At 38.2% G+C, this 23,415-nt stretch overlaps 1 protein-coding gene across 2 annotated transcripts; it reads left to right on the top strand.

The window, feature by feature from the left end:
• The first annotated feature begins 13,146 nt into the window (after positions 1-13,146).
• On the top strand, positions 13,147-23,138 carry Ttc14 (tetratricopeptide repeat domain 14). Of its 2 annotated transcripts, none has more exons than XM_021650418.2 (12): positions 13,147-13,813; positions 14,294-14,418; positions 14,531-14,730; positions 15,972-16,056; positions 16,184-16,313; positions 16,574-16,729; positions 17,122-17,193; positions 17,585-17,704; positions 17,807-17,929; positions 19,807-19,924; positions 20,847-20,956; positions 21,697-23,138. In XM_021650418.2, exons 1-12 carry the CDS (start codon positions 13,656-13,658, stop codon positions 22,604-22,606), a joined length of 2,307 nt encoding a protein of 768 aa, XP_021506093.1. In that variant the 5' UTR covers positions 13,147-13,655; the 3' UTR covers positions 22,607-23,138. The 2 variants fall into 2 exon arrangements, with proteins under 2 accessions (XP_021506093.1, XP_060234202.1); XM_060378219.1 differs by lacking the exon at positions 13,147-13,813 and adding an exon at positions 14,129-14,149.
• Positions 23,139-23,415: the final 277 nt, after the last annotated feature.

Below are 23,415 nucleotides of genomic sequence, written 5' to 3' on the forward strand. Positions count from 1 at the left end.
AAATGGAGTTTGAAGACAACATGCTATGCAAAATAGAAATTGTTAAACATGGGTATGGCTTTTCAGAAACCATCATGGAAAAAATAAGGAATATTCTTAAATTCTATATCTTGCAAATAAAAAAGCATAAAAGCATTACAAACTTAGAATTTTTGCTGATAAGACTTTCAAATGCACTTGCTGCAATTTTAGAACAAAAGATTAAAATCTACAGTGTCACAATCCTGTTATAAATAAATATGATTCTACTTATGGTACTGAGTGCACAAGGGTGGCCCTCAGCAGACTGAATACAGCAGCATCTTGCCATTTTCTGTCTCCTCAGACCTTGCTCATAGCATAGTCTTTGGGCATTTCAACATCATGGGGCCTGCTCTGGGCAAGCTCCGAAGTAGAACACACATGGGATGGCTGCAACAGTGTCCACGCAGGTGAGCAATTACTTAGCACACTTCTGTGAGGATGTCTGCAGATAAGATTATCATTAACCACTGAGTTTTGAGCAACACGGATTCCCCTCCACAAGGTGTACTGGCCTCATCTAGTCAGTTAAAGGCCTTAATGGAATACAGACTGACTTTCCAAACAAGAAGGAAATTCTTCCAGCAGCCTCTAGAATACAGCATACATCTTCATAAAGCACTTTTAGTCCATTGACAATATAAACCACTTTTCTAGAACAATACCTTTGTCTGTTGCCAAACTTCTTAAATCTAGAGATGATACCACTGCCTCAAATATTTTACTTTTAGGTCTCTCTCATTGAACCTGTTAACTGAGCCTTGCTCAGACATATAAAGGACAGTAGATGTCCCTTACTTTACTCTAAATAGAATATATGCACGTGAATGTTGCATATAATCATCTATTCATGCAAACATTTATTTCACATGTGATATGTACCAGGTACATACTAAGATAATTATTGAGCGCAATATCATGAACAGAACAGAGGGAATGGTATTCATAGTTCTTAAATTTTTACTAGGGAGGACAGATAATCAAGAAAATAATTATCAGAGATATTATGATGGAAATAAATGGAGTAGTAAGAGAAAATGTATCTTTTTTTCTTTTTTTATTTATTACAATTTATTTACTTTGTACCCCAGCTTTAGCCCCCTACCAATTCCATCCTCCCTCTCTCTTCTCCTCCCATGCCCTACCCCCAGTCCACTGATAGGGGAGGTTCTCCTCCCCTTCCATCAGATCCTAGTCTATCAGGTCTCATCAGAACTGTCTGCTTTGTCTTCCTCTGTGACCTGGTAAGGCTGCCCCCACCTCTGGGGGAGGTGATCAGAAAGTATATCCTTTATGCTAAGGTGCAAAAAGAAAATAAAGTTAAATAAAGGAAGAACATTCTAGAAAATGTACCAACAATAGTTATGGAGTATGGGAAACAGAGGAGCATTTAAAATCAATAGAAAACTCATGCGACTACATCTTGATGTTGACTGATAGAAAGGACCAAGCATTAAGACATATATACAGAAGCCAAATCATGAGCAACTTTATGATGAATTCATTTGGGGAAAAAAAAAATAGAGCCCTCTCAGACTTGGAAACAAGATTGCAATCTAAGGAAGTGGAGCTAAGAAAGATCAATGCATAATGAACAAGAATCACCATTTATGAGGGTGAATGAATACAGAGCAGCATTTGCCTGTGTGTAAGTGTTTGGGAAATGTACAGTTCCAGAATGACTAAAGAACAGGCATAGAGAACAGTCAGCATATGATCATAACTTAGACTGAAACATAATCAATAACACAGAAGCCTGCCTGAAGAAGTCATCTGTTAACAAGACAAAGGAGTTCTCTAAAGCTTATGAAATTCTCCAGCCAGCACTCAAAGTACAGAAAGCCAAGGAGAAGAAATGAATAAAGAAAGGGGAATTACTGAGTTGAACCCTCAATTATCTTCCCATCAATGATTCTGCTAGGGCAGTTATTTATTTATTTATTTATTTATTTATTTATTTAATCACTTTGGGGCAGTTATATTCATATCTGTCTTGTATTCTGGGCTTCCATTCTTGAGATATTCAAAAATATTGAAAACTTCCTGGGAGGGCTGTTCTAAATATGTGCATCAACACTTATAAACATGTTTTGCACATTGTGTGTGTGTGTGTGTGTGTGTGTGTGTGTGTTATACATGAAGACAGAGTAAGCAGAACACTTGATCACTTTAGCAGGAATACCCACAGAGAGGAAATGAATGCATAAGTAACACTGAGCTAGTGAAGTTTTTCATGATAACATAATGGCAAATAGCATTTGTTTTTTGTGTTTTTTTTTTTTTTTCCATTTGCATTCATTCCTTTGTACTCCAGGCTCACTAGCAAACTTCTGACTACAGTTGTCTTTCCATGAGAGAATATGTTGGAATCAAAAATGAGTTTTTGATCCATACAGCAATGATATCTTACCATGAATACATTAGTAGTATGTTATCTAGATTGGTGTCCAGTCAGCTTGGTTAGTCTATACCAAGTATGTATGAACTGTTGGCCAAAACATACTTCAATTTTATGCTGAGGATGCATGAAATTACATGAATTCAAAACTAAGGATCTGTGCTCAGAGTTTGCCTTATAGAACTGCCACATTGAATTTCCTTACAGTAACTAGCCAACTCTGCCTTGAAATTCTGTGGCTGGTGTCTTTCCGAAACTACACCTGAAGGAACTAGAAAATCTCACTCACTTGCCAACCTTAAAATAGAAAAAATAGCTCTATATGATGTCATAGGAAAAAAATGTAGCAGCTTAAAGAGAGAAATGGAGTATTATATAAGACAAGGTTCATTTTTTTATATTTTTATTATCATTTATTACAATTTATTCAATTTGTATCCCAGCTGTGGCACCCTCCCTCATCTCTTCCCAATCCCACCCTCCCTCTTACTTCTCCCCTATGCTCCTCCCCTAGCTCACTGATAGGAGAGGTCCTCCTCCCCTTCTATTTGACCCTCGCCTATCAGGTCTCATCAGGACCGGTTGCACTGCCTTCCTCTGTGGCCTGGCAAGGCTGCACCCCACCCCAGGGGGAGGTGATCAGAGCCTGCCACTGAGTTTATACCAAGGAAAGACCCTGCTTTTCTTACTAGGGACCCCACTTGGAGACTGAGTCTATGGGCTATGAGCCGGGGTTTTAGGTTCCCTCCATACATTGTCCTTGGTTGGGGTATCAGTCTCTTCAGGGACCCCAGGACTCAGGTTTTTTTGTTGTTGTTGTTATTGTTGTTGTTTTGGGGAGGGTTTGTTTTTTGTCTGTTTTGGGGTTTTGTTTTTGTTTTGTGTGTGGGTGTTTTTTGTTGTTTTGTTTTGTTTTGTTTTGTTTTGTCTCTGTTGGTCTCCTTTTTGAGCTCCTGTCCCCTCCAGGTCTATCTTCCCCTTCCTTCATAAAATTCCCAGCACTCTGTCCAAAGTTTATCTGAGTCTCAGCCTCTGCTTCAATACCTCGATCAGTAGAGTATTTCAGAGGCCATCTGTGGTAGGCTCCTGTCCTGTTCCCTGTCTTCTCCTGCTTCCAATGTCTATCGCCCTTGCCCTTCTGAATGAGGATTGAACATCTTCCCTAGGGTCTTCCTTGTTGTTTAGCTTCTTTAGGAGTAGAGATTTCAGTATGTTTATCCTATATTATACGGCTAATATCCAATTATGAGTGAGTACATACCATGTATATTGTATAGAATATTAAGGTTTAGTTATCAAAGATCACCACATACAACACCTTGGGTTTTGAGTGACAAGAGAGCCATGGATGATTACGTTATTACCCAAATAGCTAGGACCCTTATGGCTAAAGTTATTCTCATTGTGATAAGTATCTATTTCATCGTAATGATTTTTCAAACTCTTAATCTTTTTTGAAACACTTAAACTCTATATTCTCATTTTATATGACATAGATTTTAACATTTTATTTTCTAATAAATATGAAGATACATTTAGCCTCCTATGAAATTTTTCTTGTCTCTTATGAACCACAGGAAGGCAAGCCCAGCTCAAATCTTTTCATAACGAAAGTCACAATGCCCATATGCGTAATACCTTAGTTACTCCAACCACTAACAGTGAAAGCCAAGTTCATATAGTGACCTTCAGAACTCTACCCCTGAAAGGTCACACGTTCTACCACAGAATTTTCCTTCCATTCCTCACATGTATTAAATGTGTCCTCCTTTAGACCCTCTGTCCTGGTTATTTCTTCTGCTTTTTCTCTCAGATAAATTGAATGACTAATGCCTTATCTCCTGGTATGTCTTGACTTAAACATCTTCTCAGTGAGAGCTTCCATAACTCTCATGTTGAAAAGGACTATACCAGTCTCCCTGCACTTTCAACACAGTTGTTCTTGATTCAGCTAATTTCCTATAGGAGGTATCACCAATATATGGCATAATGCACTTATGCTTATTGGTTACGATGTCTCCCTCTGGAATATAAGCTTCATGAAGGCAGAAATATTGGTGAATCTTTTCCATTATTATGTCCTTAACATTTCAAATAGTACCTAATCCCAAGCAATATTTGTTGAATGAATAGGCTGATGCAGTTCACAGTTTGATGCTGCATCTATGGACAATCAATGGTCATATCTAAAGGAGTGTTAAATCCTCTCCCTGATATATTGGTTCTTCCAGTGGGTTCCACTGAAAAGAGTGGTATACAAAACAACAAACGTATTTCTAATTCCTGGCATTCTCTTTTGGTGCTGCCATCAATAAAATTCAAAAATTACTATTTGGAACTAAAGGGTGATCAATTGTTCTGGTTTTAAAGCAACGTATAATTTGAATTTAAAATGATCATCAAAGCAATCTAGAATGTCTTGACAACAAATTCTAGTTATCATTTTACTTTTTCCATGTCTCTTAGGTAAAAGCATACTATGCTCTTTGGCATAGTCTTCTAAAATACTGTCACAAAAAATGAACTTAAGAATCTATCATGTACATATTTGTATGCATGTGTTTATGAATTGTCACAAACAAGTTTATTTTTAAAAAGCATATTACCCAACCTAACCCTTATCAGCATCTTTCAACTTTCTCCAATAATTATGGTGGAGTTAATTTGAGGTACTTTCATTTTATTTTCTAGTCAGTTATATAAACAAATAAAAACACCAAGGCTTCAGGTGGTCATTCCATTCAGTCAAGCACTGTATGTCTCCAAAAGTGTCATATAAATCATAAAGGATTATGTTATAAGGGGCTACAGAGAGTCACTTCATATGGCCAAGCACTGTAATTTCCAGGAGTACCATACACTGTGTCTCCCCAATATGTTGTGATATAAATATACCAATATTATGACTCCTTGCCCTGGACTATGCTTATTCTAAAGCTATTCAGAATTACTCAGCCTAGATTAAAACCAAAATCAGTGAATATTACTCTAGGGAAAAAACAAAAATATACTAAAATCTCAAAAATTCTAAGGTAATTAACGATGAACAATAGAATATAAATTTATTTGCTTTAAAATAATATCCTCATAATTTTTACCAGTCACTAAGAGATGAAGACAGTGTTAAAGACAGTCGTCCTGAAATAAGTCATAAATCCCCATCCTCGAATGCATACTTAGTTCCTGTGCTCTTTCAGACATGGTCACAATTTGATACTACAGTGATCTTATAGCACCCTCAAGTGGATTAAACTGACACAATTGCCTTTCTTGAGAAGTGTTCTGGTGTAGGAAAAAAGGTAGAATCCTTTCAACAAAGGCTCTTGGAATGAAACTGTACCAACCTTTACCAGATGGTGTATAGTTGGAAGTACTGTGCTAATAATGGAACTAAGTGTTTGAGGCTAATAATAAACAAGGTGATTGGGTAATGATTCTTTCCTTATTACTCCTTGTTCTTGAGTCACTCCACGGTGGCTTTGAATTGAGTGCTGAGTAGTACACAGCTACCAACATGGCAGCAGAACAGAACCCTCAACTCTAGTATCCTATGCTTAGCAGTGACGTTAAATGGCCCATTATTGGGAGAAAGATTCAGGGATATCCTTGGACATTAGACTATAATGAAACAGGGAAACAGAATGAGATACACGTATGTGTATATACATCCATATGTACTATTTAAAATGAACTGCCTCACAGGAATAACAAGTGTGACAAATTAAAGGGACTGGGAAACCTATATGATATCCATAAGATCTAGACCCAGGAGAGCTGGTCCGAGTCCACAGGCCTGAGAATGAGCAGTTGACAATTTAAATTCTACCCTGAGAAGAGGAGCAGATGAAATCAGATGTCCCAGTTCAAGCACTGAAGCGAAGGAAAGACACACATTCCTTTCTCCTCTGCCTCGTGTTCTTTCAGGCTCTCGCCATGTTGGACATCACTATCATAGTAGACTGCGGGGCTGTTTCACTGCCCTAAACAATGGTCAGTCTACTCTTCCTTCCCTCCCCAGAAGTCCTGAGAAGCAAAGAACTGTCTACTCTCTCTGTAGTTTTTCCTTTTCGAGATTATCATTAGTTGGGATAATCGGGTATGTAGCCTTTTCAAATTTGCTTCTTTCATTCATTAATATGTATTTAACCTTCCTCAAGTTTTGTTCATGGGCTGTTGACTAATTTCTCCTTAATGCGGAATAAGAAGTATCCTTCTGTCTGATAATACCATAGTTTATCCATCCACCAATGGAAAGACATCTTAGTTTCTAGTTTGGGGCACATATGATTAAAAAAGCTAAACATCCATGTGTAGGGTTTTTTGTGTGTGTAAAATTTCGGCAACTGAATGTAAGCTGAATGTAATCACTGGGTTTTATGGTAATACTGCTTTGGTTTTTGTGAAAGCGCTACAACTTTCGTCAAGTGGGTGTGCCATTTAGCATTCAAACCAACAAGTGAAAAAAATCTGTTGCTTCATATTATCACCATTGGTATTGCCAGCGTTTCAGAATCTGGTCTAATAAGCTTGTAGTGGTATCTCACTGTAGTTTTAATTTGCATTTTTCTGATACAATATGATGTAGCACGTCATATTTGTCATCTGTATATCTTTTGATGGTAGACAAACCGAAAGTCTGTAAATGTCTAGCTAATTTTAAAAAATCATTTTATTGGTTTTCTTATCATTATTTTAAAAGTTCTTTGTATATGCGTTTTGTAAATATTTTCTGCAGGTTTGTGGATTATCTTTTTATTTTCCTAATGGAATCTTTTGTAGGTTAGAAATTTTAATTTCTTAATTTTTTAGATTTATTTTATGTGTATGAATGTGTGTCTGGTGACCTTAGAAGGAAAGGCATTGGATAGCCTAAAAGTGAGTTACAGGTAATTGCGAGCCACTATGGGAATGGTGAGAACAGCACTGGGTTCTCTGCAAGAGCAGTAAATGCTCTTTACTGCTGAGGCATCTCTCCAGCCCCAGGAAAGTTAATTTCAATAAGGTCTAGCTTGTCACTATTTTCTCCATGGATCATGTCTTTGTGTGGTGTCTAAAGCCAATGTGCTCTGCGTTTTCTCTTGTGTTTTCTTCTTGGATTTCCACAGTATTGTGAACCATGAGCCATTTTAATTTTTTTGGAAGTGGTTCCTCCATACGTAGAAAAGTTTAACTGCATGGGGATGTTCTGTTACTGCAGTACAATTTGTTCATCTATTATCATAGATCAGTTGATGATATTTATAAAGTTGTATTTCTGGGCTTGTTAATTAGTGGCATTGAACTGTCTATTTCTTGTTCCTATAGAACACTGTCTTGACTATTACACTTTTATAGTAAAACTGAAGTTCTCCCAAATGTCCTTCCCTTTTTTTTATTACTTTATCTAACATAAATTGAAATGATAGTTTGGAACTAAAACATAATTTTTGTTTTGTTTTATTAGTTTTGATATAAAAAATCTTTCTGTGTAGTCCAGGCTAGTCTTGAGCCAGCATTCCTACTGCCTTAGCATCAAGTTCTGATACTTTAGGTGTGCAATAAGCACCATGCCTGGCTTGAAACTAAGAGTTGGTTATTACCAATTAGTAGTCTCTGTCTTTTCTTCTGCCACTTGAAAAATGAAGAAAGAGTTATGGAAAGATTGATAAATGTTTGACTCAAAATACTAACTTTAGAATTTGCATTATTCTAAAGTTTATAGTTTGTGTGTTTGTAGTTTTCAGAATTTTACCATTCTTGTAATTCATCAGGATACCTGAAACTATGTTCTTTCACATTTTTTTAAATATAGAAATAAACATGTTATGTAACAGTTTGAGGAACAGTATTAAGGAATGTCCAAAACATTGACTAAATTTTACTTTTGAATGTGTCTATGAGAATATTTTCAGATGAAAGTGCTATTTAAATACACAGTAAAGGAGACTAGCTTCTCCAGTCTCCTATAGGTTGATTTCGGCATCATAACACAAAGGGATATTTACTATTCAGCATTATGAAAAAATCAGTCACCAATGTAGATTATTTATATGGGGGGGGGACTTTTCTAATCATCTGCTCTAGCTTCCAAATAAATCAGAGACTTGGAAACTTATTAATAAGATTTAACTTATAAATAAGATTTAACAACTGGGCAGGTTAACTTTATTTTTTATTAATTTTAACTTTATTTTTTATTAATTATTTTTATTTTTATTAATTAGTTTATTCACTTTGTATCCCCTCTGTACCTCCCTCCTTCCTCCCCTCCCAATCCTACCCTCCCTCTTCCCCACCCGTGTCCCTCTCCCAGTCCACTGAAAAGGGAGGTCCTCCTTCCCTTCCCTCCGACCTTAGTCTATCAGGTCTCATCAGAAGTGGCTGCATTGTCTTCCTCTGTGGCCTGCTAAGGCTGCTCCCCCCATCAGGAGGAGGTGATCAAAGAGCAGGCCAATCAGTTCATATCAGAGACAGTCCCTGTCCCCATTACTATGGAGGCCACTTGGGTACTGAACTGCCACAGGCTACTTCTTTGCAGGGGTTCCAGGCCATCTCTATGAGTGGTCCTTGGCTGGAGTATCAGTTTCAAAAAAGACCCCTGTGCCCAGATTTTTAGGATCTGTTGCTATCTTTATGGAGCTCCTCCTGTTCCTCTCTAAGTCGTACTATCTCCACTTCTTTTATAAGATTCCCTGTACTCTGCCCAAAGTTTGACTATGAGTCTCAACATCTGCCTCGATACCCTGCAGGGTAGAGCCTTTCAGGGGCCCTCTGAGGTAGGCTCCTGTCCTGTTCCCTGTTTTCTCCCTCCTCAGATGTCCATCCTCTTTGCCTTTCTGAGTGGGGATTGAGCATCTTAGCCAGAGTCCTCCTTCCTGATTAGCTTCTTTAGGTGTACAGATTTAAGTTTGTTTATCCTATATGTCTAGTATCCACTTATGAGTATATACCCTGTGTGTCTTTCTGCTTCTGGTTTACCTCACTCAGGATGAACTTTTCCAATTCCCACCATTTACCTGCAAATTTCATGATTTCCTTGTTTTTTATTGCTGAGTAATATTCTATTGTGTAGATGTACCACAATTTCTATATCCGTTCTTCAACTGAGGAGCAGCAGATGCCCACTTATACTACTCCTTTATGTTAGTCTTGCTATTTCCCAGTGATGTGCCCTGATTTACTTGTCATATCTATCCTGTCCAGGCTGTTTCTGTTCCTCATGGCCAGCTCTTCTTGGTGACATCCTCTCTCTACTTCTTCCTTTTCTCTCTCTCTTTCTCTCCCCCCACCTTGAGATCCCTACCTGAGATCCCAAGACTGGGAACAGAAGTTCCGCCTACTCATCTCTCACCCAGCAATAGGGTGTTCAGGTTTTTAATTAATATATCAGAGATAAATGGGAAGCAAAGTTTATGCAAGTTGATCAATATACATGATGAAACCCTTGTCCAGACTGCAATTAGATCTTGAGCCCAGAATTCAGCATCTGAATACACAGAGCAGGAGACCAACTCCCAACAGACCAACCCATAAAAAGACACAGAGAAAACTTAAATATATATTAGGAAGCAAAAGAAACAAATTTGCAAAGGCTACGTACTGAATTATTTTAACAATAATCTCAAAAAGGAAAAATATAAAAACAGTAAAAAGTTCTTTGGTTATCAAAACTTCTGGGGAGAAAGGGCAGAACAGAAAATCCATAGAATATTTTTTGGGGGAAAGGCAGTGAAACTGTTCTATAGGCTGCTATGATGTGGAACACATGTATTTGTATATGTATTTTTCATATCGTAAAATATGAATTCTTTGCAAACCATGGAGTATCTGTGATATTGTATGTCAGTGTGGGTTCATTAACTACAACCAACATTCCTGGTGAAAAATTCTGATAATGAGGAAGACTATGCATAAGCAATACTAGGGAAATGTCTGTATCCTCTACTCACATTTGCTCTGAACCTAAAATTACTTTAAAATGAATGTCTTTTTTATTTGAAATTGTTTTCTTTAATGCAAAACATTCTGTAAGCTATGCTGCTAAGCATTTGCTTGAAATAAAAACATTTAAGTCATGTCTAAGCATTTAAATGCATGATTTCTTCCTCTTTGGCCTCAGTGTGTGTCTGATGCAGCTTGTTATCTTTATCTGTGTAGAGCCTGACAGCATTGGCCATCTACTGCTTTGGCTACTAGGGCTGTAGCTTGTTCCTCATTTCCCACAGCTAGTGCCCACTCTCTGCTCTGGTTTTCACCTCCCCAGGTCCTGTCTTTTTAGGGTGGGAGTGCTGTTAGCAAATATGTCACCAGCTATAAGTGGTGTGTCCTATGACCCCAGTCTCTGAGAGCTTCTCTAGTGATCTTGCAGCATCTCACACTCATCACCTCTATGTTCAGAAGACAACTGATTACAGTAAGGCCATCATCATAGACCAACAGGGTTGTTAGAGATAAACAGAAACAGTGATACAGGAACATAAAAAAATGATAACGCACATGTGAGCCTCTGGTGCACTAAAACTCAAGTTTTTTGTTACAGCTTCAGTATTAATTCTCTGAGAGTGACAGTGTAACTCAGCTGGCAGAGTGCTTGCTACATGCACAAAGCCTTAATTTTGATACTTACCACTGCAAAAACTGCATAATGGTATATGCCTATAATCCTAACACTCAGGAGGTGAGAGCAGGATTTAAGTTCACAGAGAGTCACCCTCAACTATACAGCTGATGGCTACCCTGAGCTACATGAGACTCTGGTTCAAGGAACCAAAACAAACATATAAACAAGCAATATCTACTTTCTTAAGTGGGGTGCAAAACATAAAAAGCTGAAAATAAAGAACAGAAAGTGCTAGAGTATTATTTGGTGTCTGCCTTCCTTGACCTCAGATGGGAATGAGGACTTGTTGACAGTTTGCAGTGGGATCAAGAACCAGAACCTATCTATATACATATGTATTATGAAGTTAAAAAAAATTACTTGTACAACCTTCAGAAATGGAAATACAGAATCTGTACATGCTATTTTGAGTAACTTTGGAGATCAAAAAATCTATACTAAAATACACTTCTGTTACTGCTCCATGTGCCTACCTTACTTCACCTAAATTTCTGTTCTCTGCTAAATAAATCATGAACTTAATCTTTTTCTGTGTTCCCTTTCTTTCTCTGCACAAAGGACATCAAAGGTCTCTTCTGGCTAATCTGCAGCCCTTCTGAAATAATGTGCTTATATATTTTGAATGTCTGTTAAGGGAAATAGCCCTACCTATTTAATATCATGTTGTGGTCTCCAGAAGGCATCTTGACTTCTCAAACTTTGCTTTTTAATTATATTGTCTCCTGCTTAGATTACACTTATGTATCTCCTCCTTCTCTAACTACCCCAGCAACTCTATCATCCTCTACCTAAAGAACAGGGATCTGAGTAGACCTTAGTGTCCTACATTAACTTACCATCATGTTATTGCTTTTTGTTTACATTCTTATGTCTATTCTACTTAGTTACTGAGACAGAAATATTTTCAGCTTTAGTCTACAGTGTTTGTTAAAGGATATAAATGTGTTTACTTAGAGGTGAAATTTGAAATCACAGAAAAAGTAGGCTTAGAAACAAGGCATTGAAAATCTGTTTGGGAGCCAAAAAATCTGGGCCCAGGGGTCCCAGTGACCGATGCGCCAACCAGGGACCATTCATGGAGATAACCTAGAACACCTGTACAGATGTTGCCCATGGCAACTCAGTTTCCAAATGGGTTCCCTAATAAGGGGAACAGGGACTGTCTCTGACATGAACTCAGTAGCTGGCTCTTTGATCACCTCCCGGGAGGGGGGGGGGCAAGTTTGCCAGGCCACAGAGGAAGAGGATGCAGCCAGTCCTGAAGATACCTGATAGTAGGGAAGGAGAACTTCCTGTCAGTGGACTAGGGCAGGAGAATAGGGGGAGAAGAGGGAAGAAGTGTGGGGCCAGGAGGAGATGAGGGAGGGGGCTACAGCTGGGATACAAGGTGAATAAATTGTAATAAATCATTAAAAAAGAAAATCTATTTGGGATATTCTGCATTCTTAATTTCCTTCACCATTTTCATCCCTCATTCAAACACACATACACACCACAGTTCATTAAATTACTCATATTACTTAAGTTTGTTGGAGGTTTCCTGTTTTTGCTGTTGTTGCTTGTCTGCTTGTTTTTTTGTTTTTATTAAATGTGTTTGTTTTATGACAGGGTTTCTCTGTACAGCCTTGGCCGTCCTGCACTCGATTTGTAGACCAGTCTGGCCTCGAACTCAGAGATCTGCCTGCCTCTGCCTCCCTGAGATTGAAGGCGTTTATAAAATTGTAGGCTGAGTTGTAGCTCAATAGTTGAACCCTTGGCTGGCACCCTCAAAGTATTAAACGCTCATACTCCCTCTTTATCCCTTATATCCAGTGCTCTACCCTTCTCAAGATCCGGTATTTGTCACAGAAGAAAATGCGTTCAAAACGCCCCTACAAAAAGCCTGGTCCTCTCTGGTGGGTGTGGTTCTCGGGTGAAGAACGAAATTATCTTTGGTGCTGCTGTTGCACTCAGCTTAAGGCCAGCACTGAAGCAAAGGCAGCAAACCCTGGCCAGAGTTCTAAGAAGGCCTACCTAGAGTTCTTCCCTCACAGTAGGTACAACAGGCATCCCTCAGACACCAGCCGCGACCGTGAAGCTCCTACCAAGCCACAGCCCGGAACAGAGCATGCGTGGTGCACTTGCACGCTCTCCTGGCTTGTGACAGTGAAAGCCTGCAGACAGTGGGGCACCTGGTGGACACGCCTCCAGCTGCTAGGTCGGTGTTAGGTCCCTGTCTCTCCGCTGCCCCCCAGTCCACCTGGAACCTTCCCCGGGAGACCGCCGCGAGGCAGAGGGCGCACGGACTTCCCGGACAACGCTGCGCCGCCCCAGCCGACGGCGGGCAGGGCTGTGGGAACCTCCTCCGCGGCCGTTCGCGCTCCCCCGGCGCGCACCCGAGCTCCGGCCGTTCTCGCCTAGGAGCCACACCACGATGTACGTATTGACCGCCGACGACCCTACAGGTCAACACACCTCGAGCCGTGCTCGAGCTCCACGCGAGCTTCGCGCCTCCTGCGGGTTTCCGTAGTCCCGCTGGGTCTCGCGAGACCGAGGCCGAACGCCGCCGCGAGCGCTTCCGGGAGGTTACCGAGTCGGGGACGCTTCCCTCGGCTTGCGGGAGCGCGGGCTCGGGAGCCGGAGCCTGGCGGGCTCGCCATGGACCGCGACTTGCTGCGGCAGTCGCTGGGCTGCCACGGCCCGGCGCTGCTGGCGCTGCTGCGGAGCGAGCAGCAGGACAACCCGCACTTCCGGAGCCTCCTGGGCACGGCGGCCGAGCCTGCCCGCGGCGCGGCGCCGCCTCCGGGAGCCGGCAGGTACGAGGGCCGGAACGTGGGCCGGGCCGGGCGCAGGGCCGACTGGAGAGCGGGAGCCCCGGGGCGTGTGGCCCGGCACTGGGTCCTGGCTAACAGGCCGGGTTGCTCCCTCTGAACCCGTGGCAAGGCTGTCACAGCCTCCCCGCTCACATTTCCAAGTAGGCGGCCAAGAGAGAATGGGCTGAAAACTTCTTCCGGAGCTCAGTGGGTAAAATCATTTCCCATCAAGCTCCGTGACCCGAGTTCGATTCCCAGGATTGCCGTGGTAGGAGAGGAGGATTCCCCAGCGTTGACCTGTGTGCACAGTGACACGCAGACGCCATACATCTGCACTAAGTAAATATGTGTTGAAAAGCCAAAATAATAAAAATAAAGCTTCCTCTAGGTTTACTGCCTGGAATGGAACCCGGGGAAGGTTGGTTTGGATGTATGAGAGCTTTGCTCATAAAACAGTTTTAACCGCCTGTTTTTCCTTTTAAGGAAAGAGAAGAGAGTTGACAACATCGAGATACAAAAATTCATCTCTAAAAAAGCGGACCTGCTTTTCGCCCTGTCTTGGAAATCTGATGCATCTACACCCTCGGAAGTACATGACGACAGTGACAGTAAGTTTAGTCTGGAAAGTGGTTCAAAATTGGTTGGTGGTTTTTTGCAGTTTACCAAAAGAGAGGAAACTCAAAATTATTCTGGTGATTTCAAATTTTTTTTTTCTGTCAGATCATTATGCAGTCATGCCACCTTTAGAGCAGTTTATGGAGATTCCAAGCATGGACCGGAGGGAGCTGTTTTTCCGAGATATTGAGCGTGGTGATATAGTGATTGGAAGAATTAGCTCTATTCGAGAATTCGGTTTTTTCATGGTGTTGATATGTTTAGGAAGTGGCATCATGAGAGACATATCTCACTTGGAAATCACAGTAAGTTGCTCCATACTCATCCCGTGCAGAAACTATGGGCATGAATTTACCTGTTGGTATACCTTCTGCTATTAAATATAAGAAGTGTAGTTGCTTCTCTTACTAAAAGCATTAGAAAGCTGGGCATTGACAGTGCATGCCTTTAACCCTAGTGCTCAGGAGGCAGAGGTAGGCAGATCTTTTGAGGTCAAGCCCAGCTCGATTTATGTAGTGAAATCTTGTCTCAAAAGCAGAAGTACTAGAGTGTTACATTTCCTCCAATTTTTTGTTTTTTTTAGGGTTTGGGGGACTCTGGTTGCAGGTCAGTTTTCTTTTTTACATCATAGAAATCTGTTAGTTGATATGATAATATTCATTGGTATTCAGAACATATCATCCAGCTAAATATATACGTAATAACTGGGCATTACATGTTTGCATATGAGTAATTTAGCAAAAACTCCCTAATAATAAGATACTTTACCTCAATTTGAAATATTTCACTTTAAAAAAAAAAACAGTTGATATTTGCTGTCATGCCATATACAAAGAAAAATACATAAAACTGGAGAATTCATATTTCATTTAGCAAATGCAAATATCTTTGTTTTCTTATCTTTGTTTTGATTCTTAAAACTAGAAAACAAGCTTTATTGTGTTTGGACACAAGTTGTAATTGAAAATCTTATAAAGTAACTGAGTGTTATCAGTTGTATAAAACCATCAGAAAGAATGATCCTATCTTTAATGTAGTAAGCTTGAACACAGGAGGACGATTACCACATGTTCACATCATGTATAAAAGCCAAAAAAAGCTGATTCTAAAAGAGAGTAGAATAGTGGTAACCAGGGTCAGAAAGGGTTAAGAGACTAGAAGGAAAGGAGACAACTAATGTCAAAGTACAGTTAGATTAGAATAAAAGGGTCCTGTAGCACAGTAGTATGACTAAAGTTTATAACTAGAAAAGAATTTGAAGACTCCAAACACAAAGAAATATTGTATTTCTATTACTAATTCTACCACTAGGATAATTGTACATTTGTATAAATGTATTGAATTGCCATCCTGTAAATATTGTGTAATTGTAACCTATAAATGTGTGTGATTATGGGTTGATTATAAAGAAAATAGTGTTAGACTTCAGACTTGTTAATGATCATGCGCAGTAGTATCACCAATTCCTCATGAGTAACTAAGGCAGAAGGAGGTACTGTTCTTCCAAAGTGAAATGTGTGCTGTTTTCAAATACTTCTCATTGCAGGCCCTTTGTCCCTTAAGAGATGTGCCTTCTCACAGTAACCATGGAGATCCTTTATCATATTACCAAACTGGTGACATAATTCGAGGTGATCAGTTTCAACATACTAATTAAAAATTTCAGATTAATGTTGAAAATTAATTTAATGGAGGTAGTGTTTGAAAAGTTTTTTTTTCACTTTTTTGTTGTGTTTGATCCTTTTTTCTTCTTTAAAGCTGGAATCAAAGATATTGACAGATACCATGAAAAGCTTGCAGTCTCTCTGTATACCTCATCTCTCCCACCACACCTGTCTGGCATCAAACTAGGTGTAATCACTACTGAAGAGCTTCCTTTGTACTACAGGTATTTGTCTTTTATCTGCTTCTAACAAAGTAGAACTGTAATTTTTGTATTGTCAAATGGGTTTGTATTTTTATAACCTTTAAATTACTTTAGGTTTGGTAGAAGGAACTATAAAATAATAGTGTACAACTTTAGTGTATTAAAATGGTGTTAGTATTTAAACCTCCTATAATAATGTCTTTAGTAGAACTGGAGTGTGCTAAAAGTTATTGTGCTGATGTGTCTGTGTTTCTGACTTTTTTTTTTTTCTTTTCACAAAGGAGGAGTGTTGAACTAAATAGTAATTCTTTGGAATCCTATGAAAATATCATGCAGAGTTCTCTGGGATTTGTTAATCCAGGAGTAGTTGAATTCCTTCTAGAGAAGCTAGGAATAGATGAATCTCATCCACCATCTTTAATGCGAGGCCTACAGAGGTAAAGGAGATCTGCATTCCCTTAAGTGGGAAGGGGACTGGATTAGCTCCGAGCTGCATAGCTGAAGAACATATTTGACCATACCAACAGGAATATGCTGAAAGTTGAATGAAATGAGCAGTCATATCTCCCAATCTGGACTCTAAGCAATGATAGGGATATGCCAGATGGCCAAGAAGTGAAGGGTACAGAAACTTTGTTTATATGCTGAAGAAAAATATTATTTAATATTATTTAATATTCATACCTGACAGTTCTAGGACTTTGCTATATAAATGTAATACAAATTCCCTGCTTGAAACTCACCATGTCACTGTTGTATCTACAAGAGACAGAATGAAGTCTATTTTTTTAAAGTATGTACATTTTTTTATTCTCATTTTCTTTCATAGCAAAAATTTCTCTGAAGATGATTTTGCTTCAGCATTAAGAAAGAAGCAGTCGGCATCTTGGGCTTTAAAATGGTATGGAAATTGTTCTAACAATGGCAATTATCTAGTATGAAAGTTTTGGTCAGGCACATGTTCACTCATTAAGAGTAAAATGTTTACAAATGAATGAAAACTTTTTTGACATATTTGTATAGGTATTATATTGGTCTTACATTGAAATCTTAGCAGACAAGCTTTGTTCAAATTTGTTTTCAAGAAATAATTAATGTCTTGATACCTGAGTTTAATAAATGTTTGCTATGAAAACCTGTAAGGGCAGGGTACTTTTTAAGTATATTGAGAATAATTTAAAAACTAAGTATTTGTCCAATTTAAAGGCCTTGTCTTTTAATGATCATTCATACTAACATTTTATTTAGATACTTTGTAAAATATTTGTGATGTTTTACAAATGTGTTTTCAGTGTGAAGATTGGGGTCGATTATTTTAAGGTTGGACGACATGTGGATGCTATGAATGAATACAATAAAGCTCTGGAAATAGACAAACAAAATGTGGAAGCTCTGGTAGCTCGTGGAGCATTGTAAGTGAATTGTGGATGTTAAGGAAATGTTTTTAAGAATGTGAAAAATAGGTAAATAGGTCACAAGATTAAATTTCTCTTAATTTTGTTTAATGTCTCTAGATATGCAACAAAAGGAAGTCTGAACAAAGCAATAGAAGATTTTGAGCTAGCATTAGAAAACTGCCCAACTCACAGGAACGCAAGAAAATACCTCTGCCAGACACTTGTAGAAAGGGGAGGGCAGTAAGTATGGGATTTCATTTAATAGTGAAAGCCAGATATGCAACCAATTCCTGGAAAACCCTGAGCTTTTTGTAAAGAAGTAGCTTCTTAGCACTCTTTGTTTCAGTTTTGGGTGGTAGGGTTTTTAGAATACAGTCTTATCCCTTTCCCTGCCTTCTCACTGAGGGAGGGAGTGTGTGTATGTGTGTGTGTTTTTAGATATTTCAGTGTCTCAGGGTTAATTTCTCTTGAGTGTTTATTTTTGTTACATAGAAATATAAATAAAAAAGTTCAGTAGAATAAGTAAGAGTTCTAGTCCAGAGTTTATATCAGAAGGTTTTGCTCTAATAAAGGACTTGATTTTAAAGTCATTTAAATAGTATATAATGTTATGAGTTGAGTGATTTCTAGTAAATTGTTATTAAGATTCTGCTGTTATATTCAGCTTGTAGCTCTGCTGATAAATCCTGCAAATTCAGGTTAAATGGAGTTAAGTATTGGGCAGTGTTGCTACACTGTTTGGCTGCATGAGCCTGGGAGAGTAGAGTCTAAAAGTGAGACAGACTAAAGTCTTATGCAACTTTAATAACTTAACAACTTGAATAAACTAAGCCAACTTTATTCAGAACATCAGACACTTTATAGTCTGAAGGTATTCTGGAGTCGGGCAGGGTCATATGAATTTAGGCAATAAACAGTCACAAGGGCAATCTGAGCTTGGGAATATTTTTGAATAATAAAAGCAAGCAGCAATGTGTAATAATTAAAAGCCACTTAGGATAGTAACATCATTGTGTTGTTTGTCTTTTCTTTTTGCAATACTGGGCATGGAACCCAGGGTGTCTTAAACATGCTAAACAAGCTCTCTAGCAATGAGCTACATCCCTAGCCCTCTCTCTGCTATTTCTGAAGAAAGATTGATCTCTTCTTTATCATAATCTGCCTGGCCATTCTTGTTTGGATGAGCATTCCACCCAAGCATTTGTGGGATGAGAATGCCCATAAGTTCTGAATTGATGAGATTTTAATTAGTGACTGGAGAAGCCTTTTTTATTGTTACTAAGTAAATAACTAATACCACTGAAATGAGGTTGTCTTATTCCTGGTGCGTTGGTATCTTCCAGCTGAGTGAATGGCTACATTAGCCAGTTAGACAAACACAAATATTGGTCATGATTGTACTTGTCCCTCAGCTCCCACATCCAGTCTCCTGACATGAAAGTACTCATTTTTTTTTCAGTAATAAGTTTTTCCTTCTGTTAACTTGAAAGAAGTATTTGGTAAAGTCCATTTACTGCCCTATGTCCAAACTTTGTTTTGCTATGTAGCCCTGGCTGGCCTGGAACTTGCTAGTTAGACCAGATTAGCCTCAAACTCATAGTAACTTTCTCCTGCTTTGCCTCCCAAGTGCTAGGATAATAGGTGTATGCTACCGCACACACCCAAAAATTCTAATTTATTTTTCATAGCTTAGACTTGTGATTATACAAAAATAATGATTGTAGGTTATTATGAGATCTACAACTGTTTATCAATTTCCAAAGACTTTTAATGAATTTCTAGGTGAAAATTTTTCCATAGAAAGGAAAACTTCATAAACTGTTTTTAAAAGCAATTTTATGTAATTCTGTGCTAAAGAGCAAAGTCACAAAATTTTTTTTAAGACAGCAGCTTATGTATTTTCCTGTATTTCTATCTTTCTAAGGAAAAATATCTGTATTGTTTAGGAACTAGTAATAAATTTTCATTTAAGGTCATCTTTTTAATAATTGTATACATGAGAAGGTAATTAGAAAATAATTTGCTATATTTACTTCAAATAAGTTCTGTCATAAGCCTCTGATGACTTCTGTGTGTATTTAAATCTTTTTATAAAAAGATGAATCTTCTGAATTTAGGTTAGAAGAAGAAGAAAAGTTTTTAAACGCTGAAAGTTACTATAAGAAAGCTCTGGCTTTGGATGAGACTTTTAAAGACGCAGAGGATGCTTTGCAGAAACTTCATAAGTATATGCAGGTGATTCTTTATTTCCTCTTTGAAATTTAATGGTTTTTAAAATTAATACTAAATGTCATTTTCTTTTCAGAAACATTAGGTTACCTAGGTATGAAGTATTATGAAAAGGAATAGCTTTTCCTAATTGGGTCTGCATTGCATTATAGTACCACTGCTTTTTTGTTTGTACTCAAAAGTATAAAATAGCCTTATAAGAAAATATCTATACTTAAATTCAGTGTGTGATTTTGATTGTTCCCCTTTGTAGAGAGCTTACCTGGTGGTTGTAAAATTATAAGTATTGCTATTATAATTGAACTAATTATGCAGACCTTTGTAGACTTTTGCTTGTCCTTTCCTGTAATACTGATGATGATGTTTTCTCATGCATTTTCTTCTGAATTGGACCATTGCTGCTGTGTCTGTGACATCTGGTGCTGCTCATCCCCATCCACAAACTGGAAAATGATTTCTTATGTAATCATGCATCCAACTGGGCTGTGCTATTTTTAAAATGGTTTGTATTTGTACATGGTGATTTTCCCCTCAATTCACCTCTGTGAAATGTCCTTATTTGAATTTTATTTGTAAATTTGTGTCCTGTTTACATTTTTCAATTTATATAAATGATTTTTCATATTTTTTTATCTTACTTGCATTCTGGGTCATTGATACTACTGCAATGGCTTCCCTGTTTTTCCTGGGATACCAACTGCAATATGGTCCTCAATACTGTTCTGGCCATTCAAATGATTAATGCCAAAATGTGTCCTTAATTTTTTTATTTGGAAAAATACAACTTGTTTAATACTGGCTGTATGGTGATTTGGTAATACTAAATTGGGTTTCTGGTTGGGGGGGCGGTTTTTAAATACTGTCTTTACCATATTCTGCTATTTTTATTTTTAACGTCTGGTTTTTTCCGATATCTGGGTTCTAAAAGAAATCTTTGGAATTAAGAGAAAAACAAGCTGAAAAGGAAGAAAAGCAGAAAACAAAGAAAATAGAAACAAGTGCAGAAAAGTTGCGTAAGCTCTTAAAAGAGGAGAAAAGGTAAACTATAATATTCAGTATTTTTAAACTTAAAAGCAACTACTGAGTTGAACCCAAAGTGCCATATGGAGGTAAAGTAAGTAAAAGCATCCCAAATGATTATTCTTAGCAAGCATATGTTCCATGTGTTAAGAAATTAAGCAAAGTAGATTTTAAGGCTGAAATTCTTTTTAAAAATTATTATTAAAATACAAAATAAGTAATTTGAACTGTTTCTAGGGGATAGGCTTTTAGAAGAGGAGCCATGCTTTTTAGATGCTGGTGGCCTTGTTCTCTAGATATTGTAAGTTGTGGAAGAGTATTAACATAAGTGTGTAGAGAACATCAGCATCCTGTTCATAAGCATACCGCAGTACATGGGGCCGTCCACTCCTAACTTCACTGAAGAACTGTTTGGCCCCAAAATATTAGTAGGGCTGAAGGGGAACAGGATGAAACTAGAGATAGCTAAATAGAAAATTCAGGCTGCTTCTTACAAGTTCAGATAGGTGTAAGCAACGCTGGGAAAGTCACTCTATCTTTCACAAGACCTAGGTTTGCTTATAGTAACATCTGTCTCTATAGCCGTCCTCAAAAGTCATGCTTCATGGTAAATTTGATGCTGTAATTTAGACTGTTAATGTTTGAGAGACAGCTAATAGAACATCTTCAAGTGACACAAAATAGGGTCAAATCGTGAGGAATATTTGACTGATGTTTTTGTACTTGATATGTCTGATGAGCCAACTACTTTTTTTAAGGCTAAAGAAGAAAAGAAGAAAATCATCATCTTCCTCTTCAAGTGTTTCTTCTGCTGATGAATCCGTTTCCTCTTCCTCGTCTTCTTCCTCTTCTAGTCACAAACGGCATAAGAAAAATAAGAGGAGTCGTTCAGAGTCTTCTCGAAGTTCAAAGAGGCCCTGGCCTAGGACATCTTCAGGTCACATCGATCAGAATAGGAAAGATGATTGCTACCCAGTTCCAACTAATACTTCAGCATCTTTCCTTAATCAAAAACAAGAAGTAGAGAAACTGCTGGAAAAGCAGGAAAAGTGTTCAAACGCACAGGGAAAAGAGAAAGAGAAATGCCTTCTCATATCTTCAGTTGAAGTACCAGATGATTTGGGAGGTAGGTCAGATCTTTACAATAGCTATAAAACCCAGGCAGGTACTAGCAAAACCGAAAAGCCATATAAATCAGAAAGACATTTCTCCAGTAGGAGAAATTCCTCAGATTCATTCTCAAGAAATTCAGAGGACAAGATGAAAGCATCTAGTTACCGGAGATTTGAAAAGGACACAGAGGGAAGAAAAGATTACTCCAGGAGGTGGGAGCCAAGTTCTGGGAAGTACTCTACTTCACCAGCAAGTTTGGACTACTCTTGGAAGTCACTTGAAAAACACAAAAAATGCACTTACTCTGGACCACATGCACATGATGTTAGTAAACATGAGCAGCGATGCCAGGTAAACACAAATCCGGGAGAACATGCGTATGAAAAGGGGGACAGTTGTGGGGAGAGTAACAAAACTGAGGCTCCAGAAGAGACACTGAATAGCAAAGAGCAATCAGAAAGCAGGGTTAAGAAAAATTTACCTCAAAATTTACTCAATATATTTAATCAGATAGCTGAATTTGAGAAAGAAAAAGGAAGTAAGCCCAAAAAGTGATCTGCAAAGGAAGTTTTTAGAAGTTTGGGATGCTTTAGTGCTAAAACAGTTCTGAGTCTAAAATTATTTGTAGCGGATTACAAGAAGCTCAGTTTTGTTTTAAGTTGCCAGCCCCTTTGTCAGTCAGTGTGGCCGGTATGTGGATACAGCTTTTAACTGTGACAAGTCAAACTCTCACCTACAGATACTTTCTGAGCACTTTGTTTCTTCATTGTATTGTGTTTTGTGAGAATCCTGGCCTATCATATCTCACTGTTGGAGAAAAATGTTTGCATTGAATATTTGGATTGTTTATCAAAAAATATTTTGTTCTGTTTTTTTGTTAAAAGCCCTTAGCTTTTGGTTGAATGTTCCTTGATACTATTTTAAATCATTTGTTTTTGGTATTAGATTTTTGTACCATTTTATTTTTATGTGATAAATTATGACTTGAGTTACCTCTAAAGCTTTATGTAAGTGGTTTGTGAACATTGTTTTCTTCCCAGCTTAACAAAATACCATAAGAATAAGACCTTGAAAAGTGGTTGCTTAATCAGTCTGTTTTCTTATTTCTCCATTATTTTTACTTAGTGGTTATAGTCATAAGAAAATTTTTAACTTTAAATATTGACAGAAGCCTTCTAGAATTCTAGACAAGACTAGATGAGAATAAAATATAACTGTTAGTGAAAATAGCAACAAAGAAGCACCCTATAAATCTGGTTTTCTTCTGTCTTAATATTGCACATGCTTGAGGAGTCAATATTTCTGAGTAGCAGAGGGCTGCCTTGTGGTTTTACTTTTCTTCTTATCTGTCACTTTCCTCCTTT

This window comes from Meriones unguiculatus, chromosome 2 (genome assembly GCF_030254825.1).
Source record: "Meriones unguiculatus strain TT.TT164.6M chromosome 2, Bangor_MerUng_6.1, whole genome shotgun sequence".
NCBI classification, from domain to species: Eukaryota; Metazoa; Chordata; class Mammalia; order Rodentia; family Muridae; genus Meriones; species Meriones unguiculatus.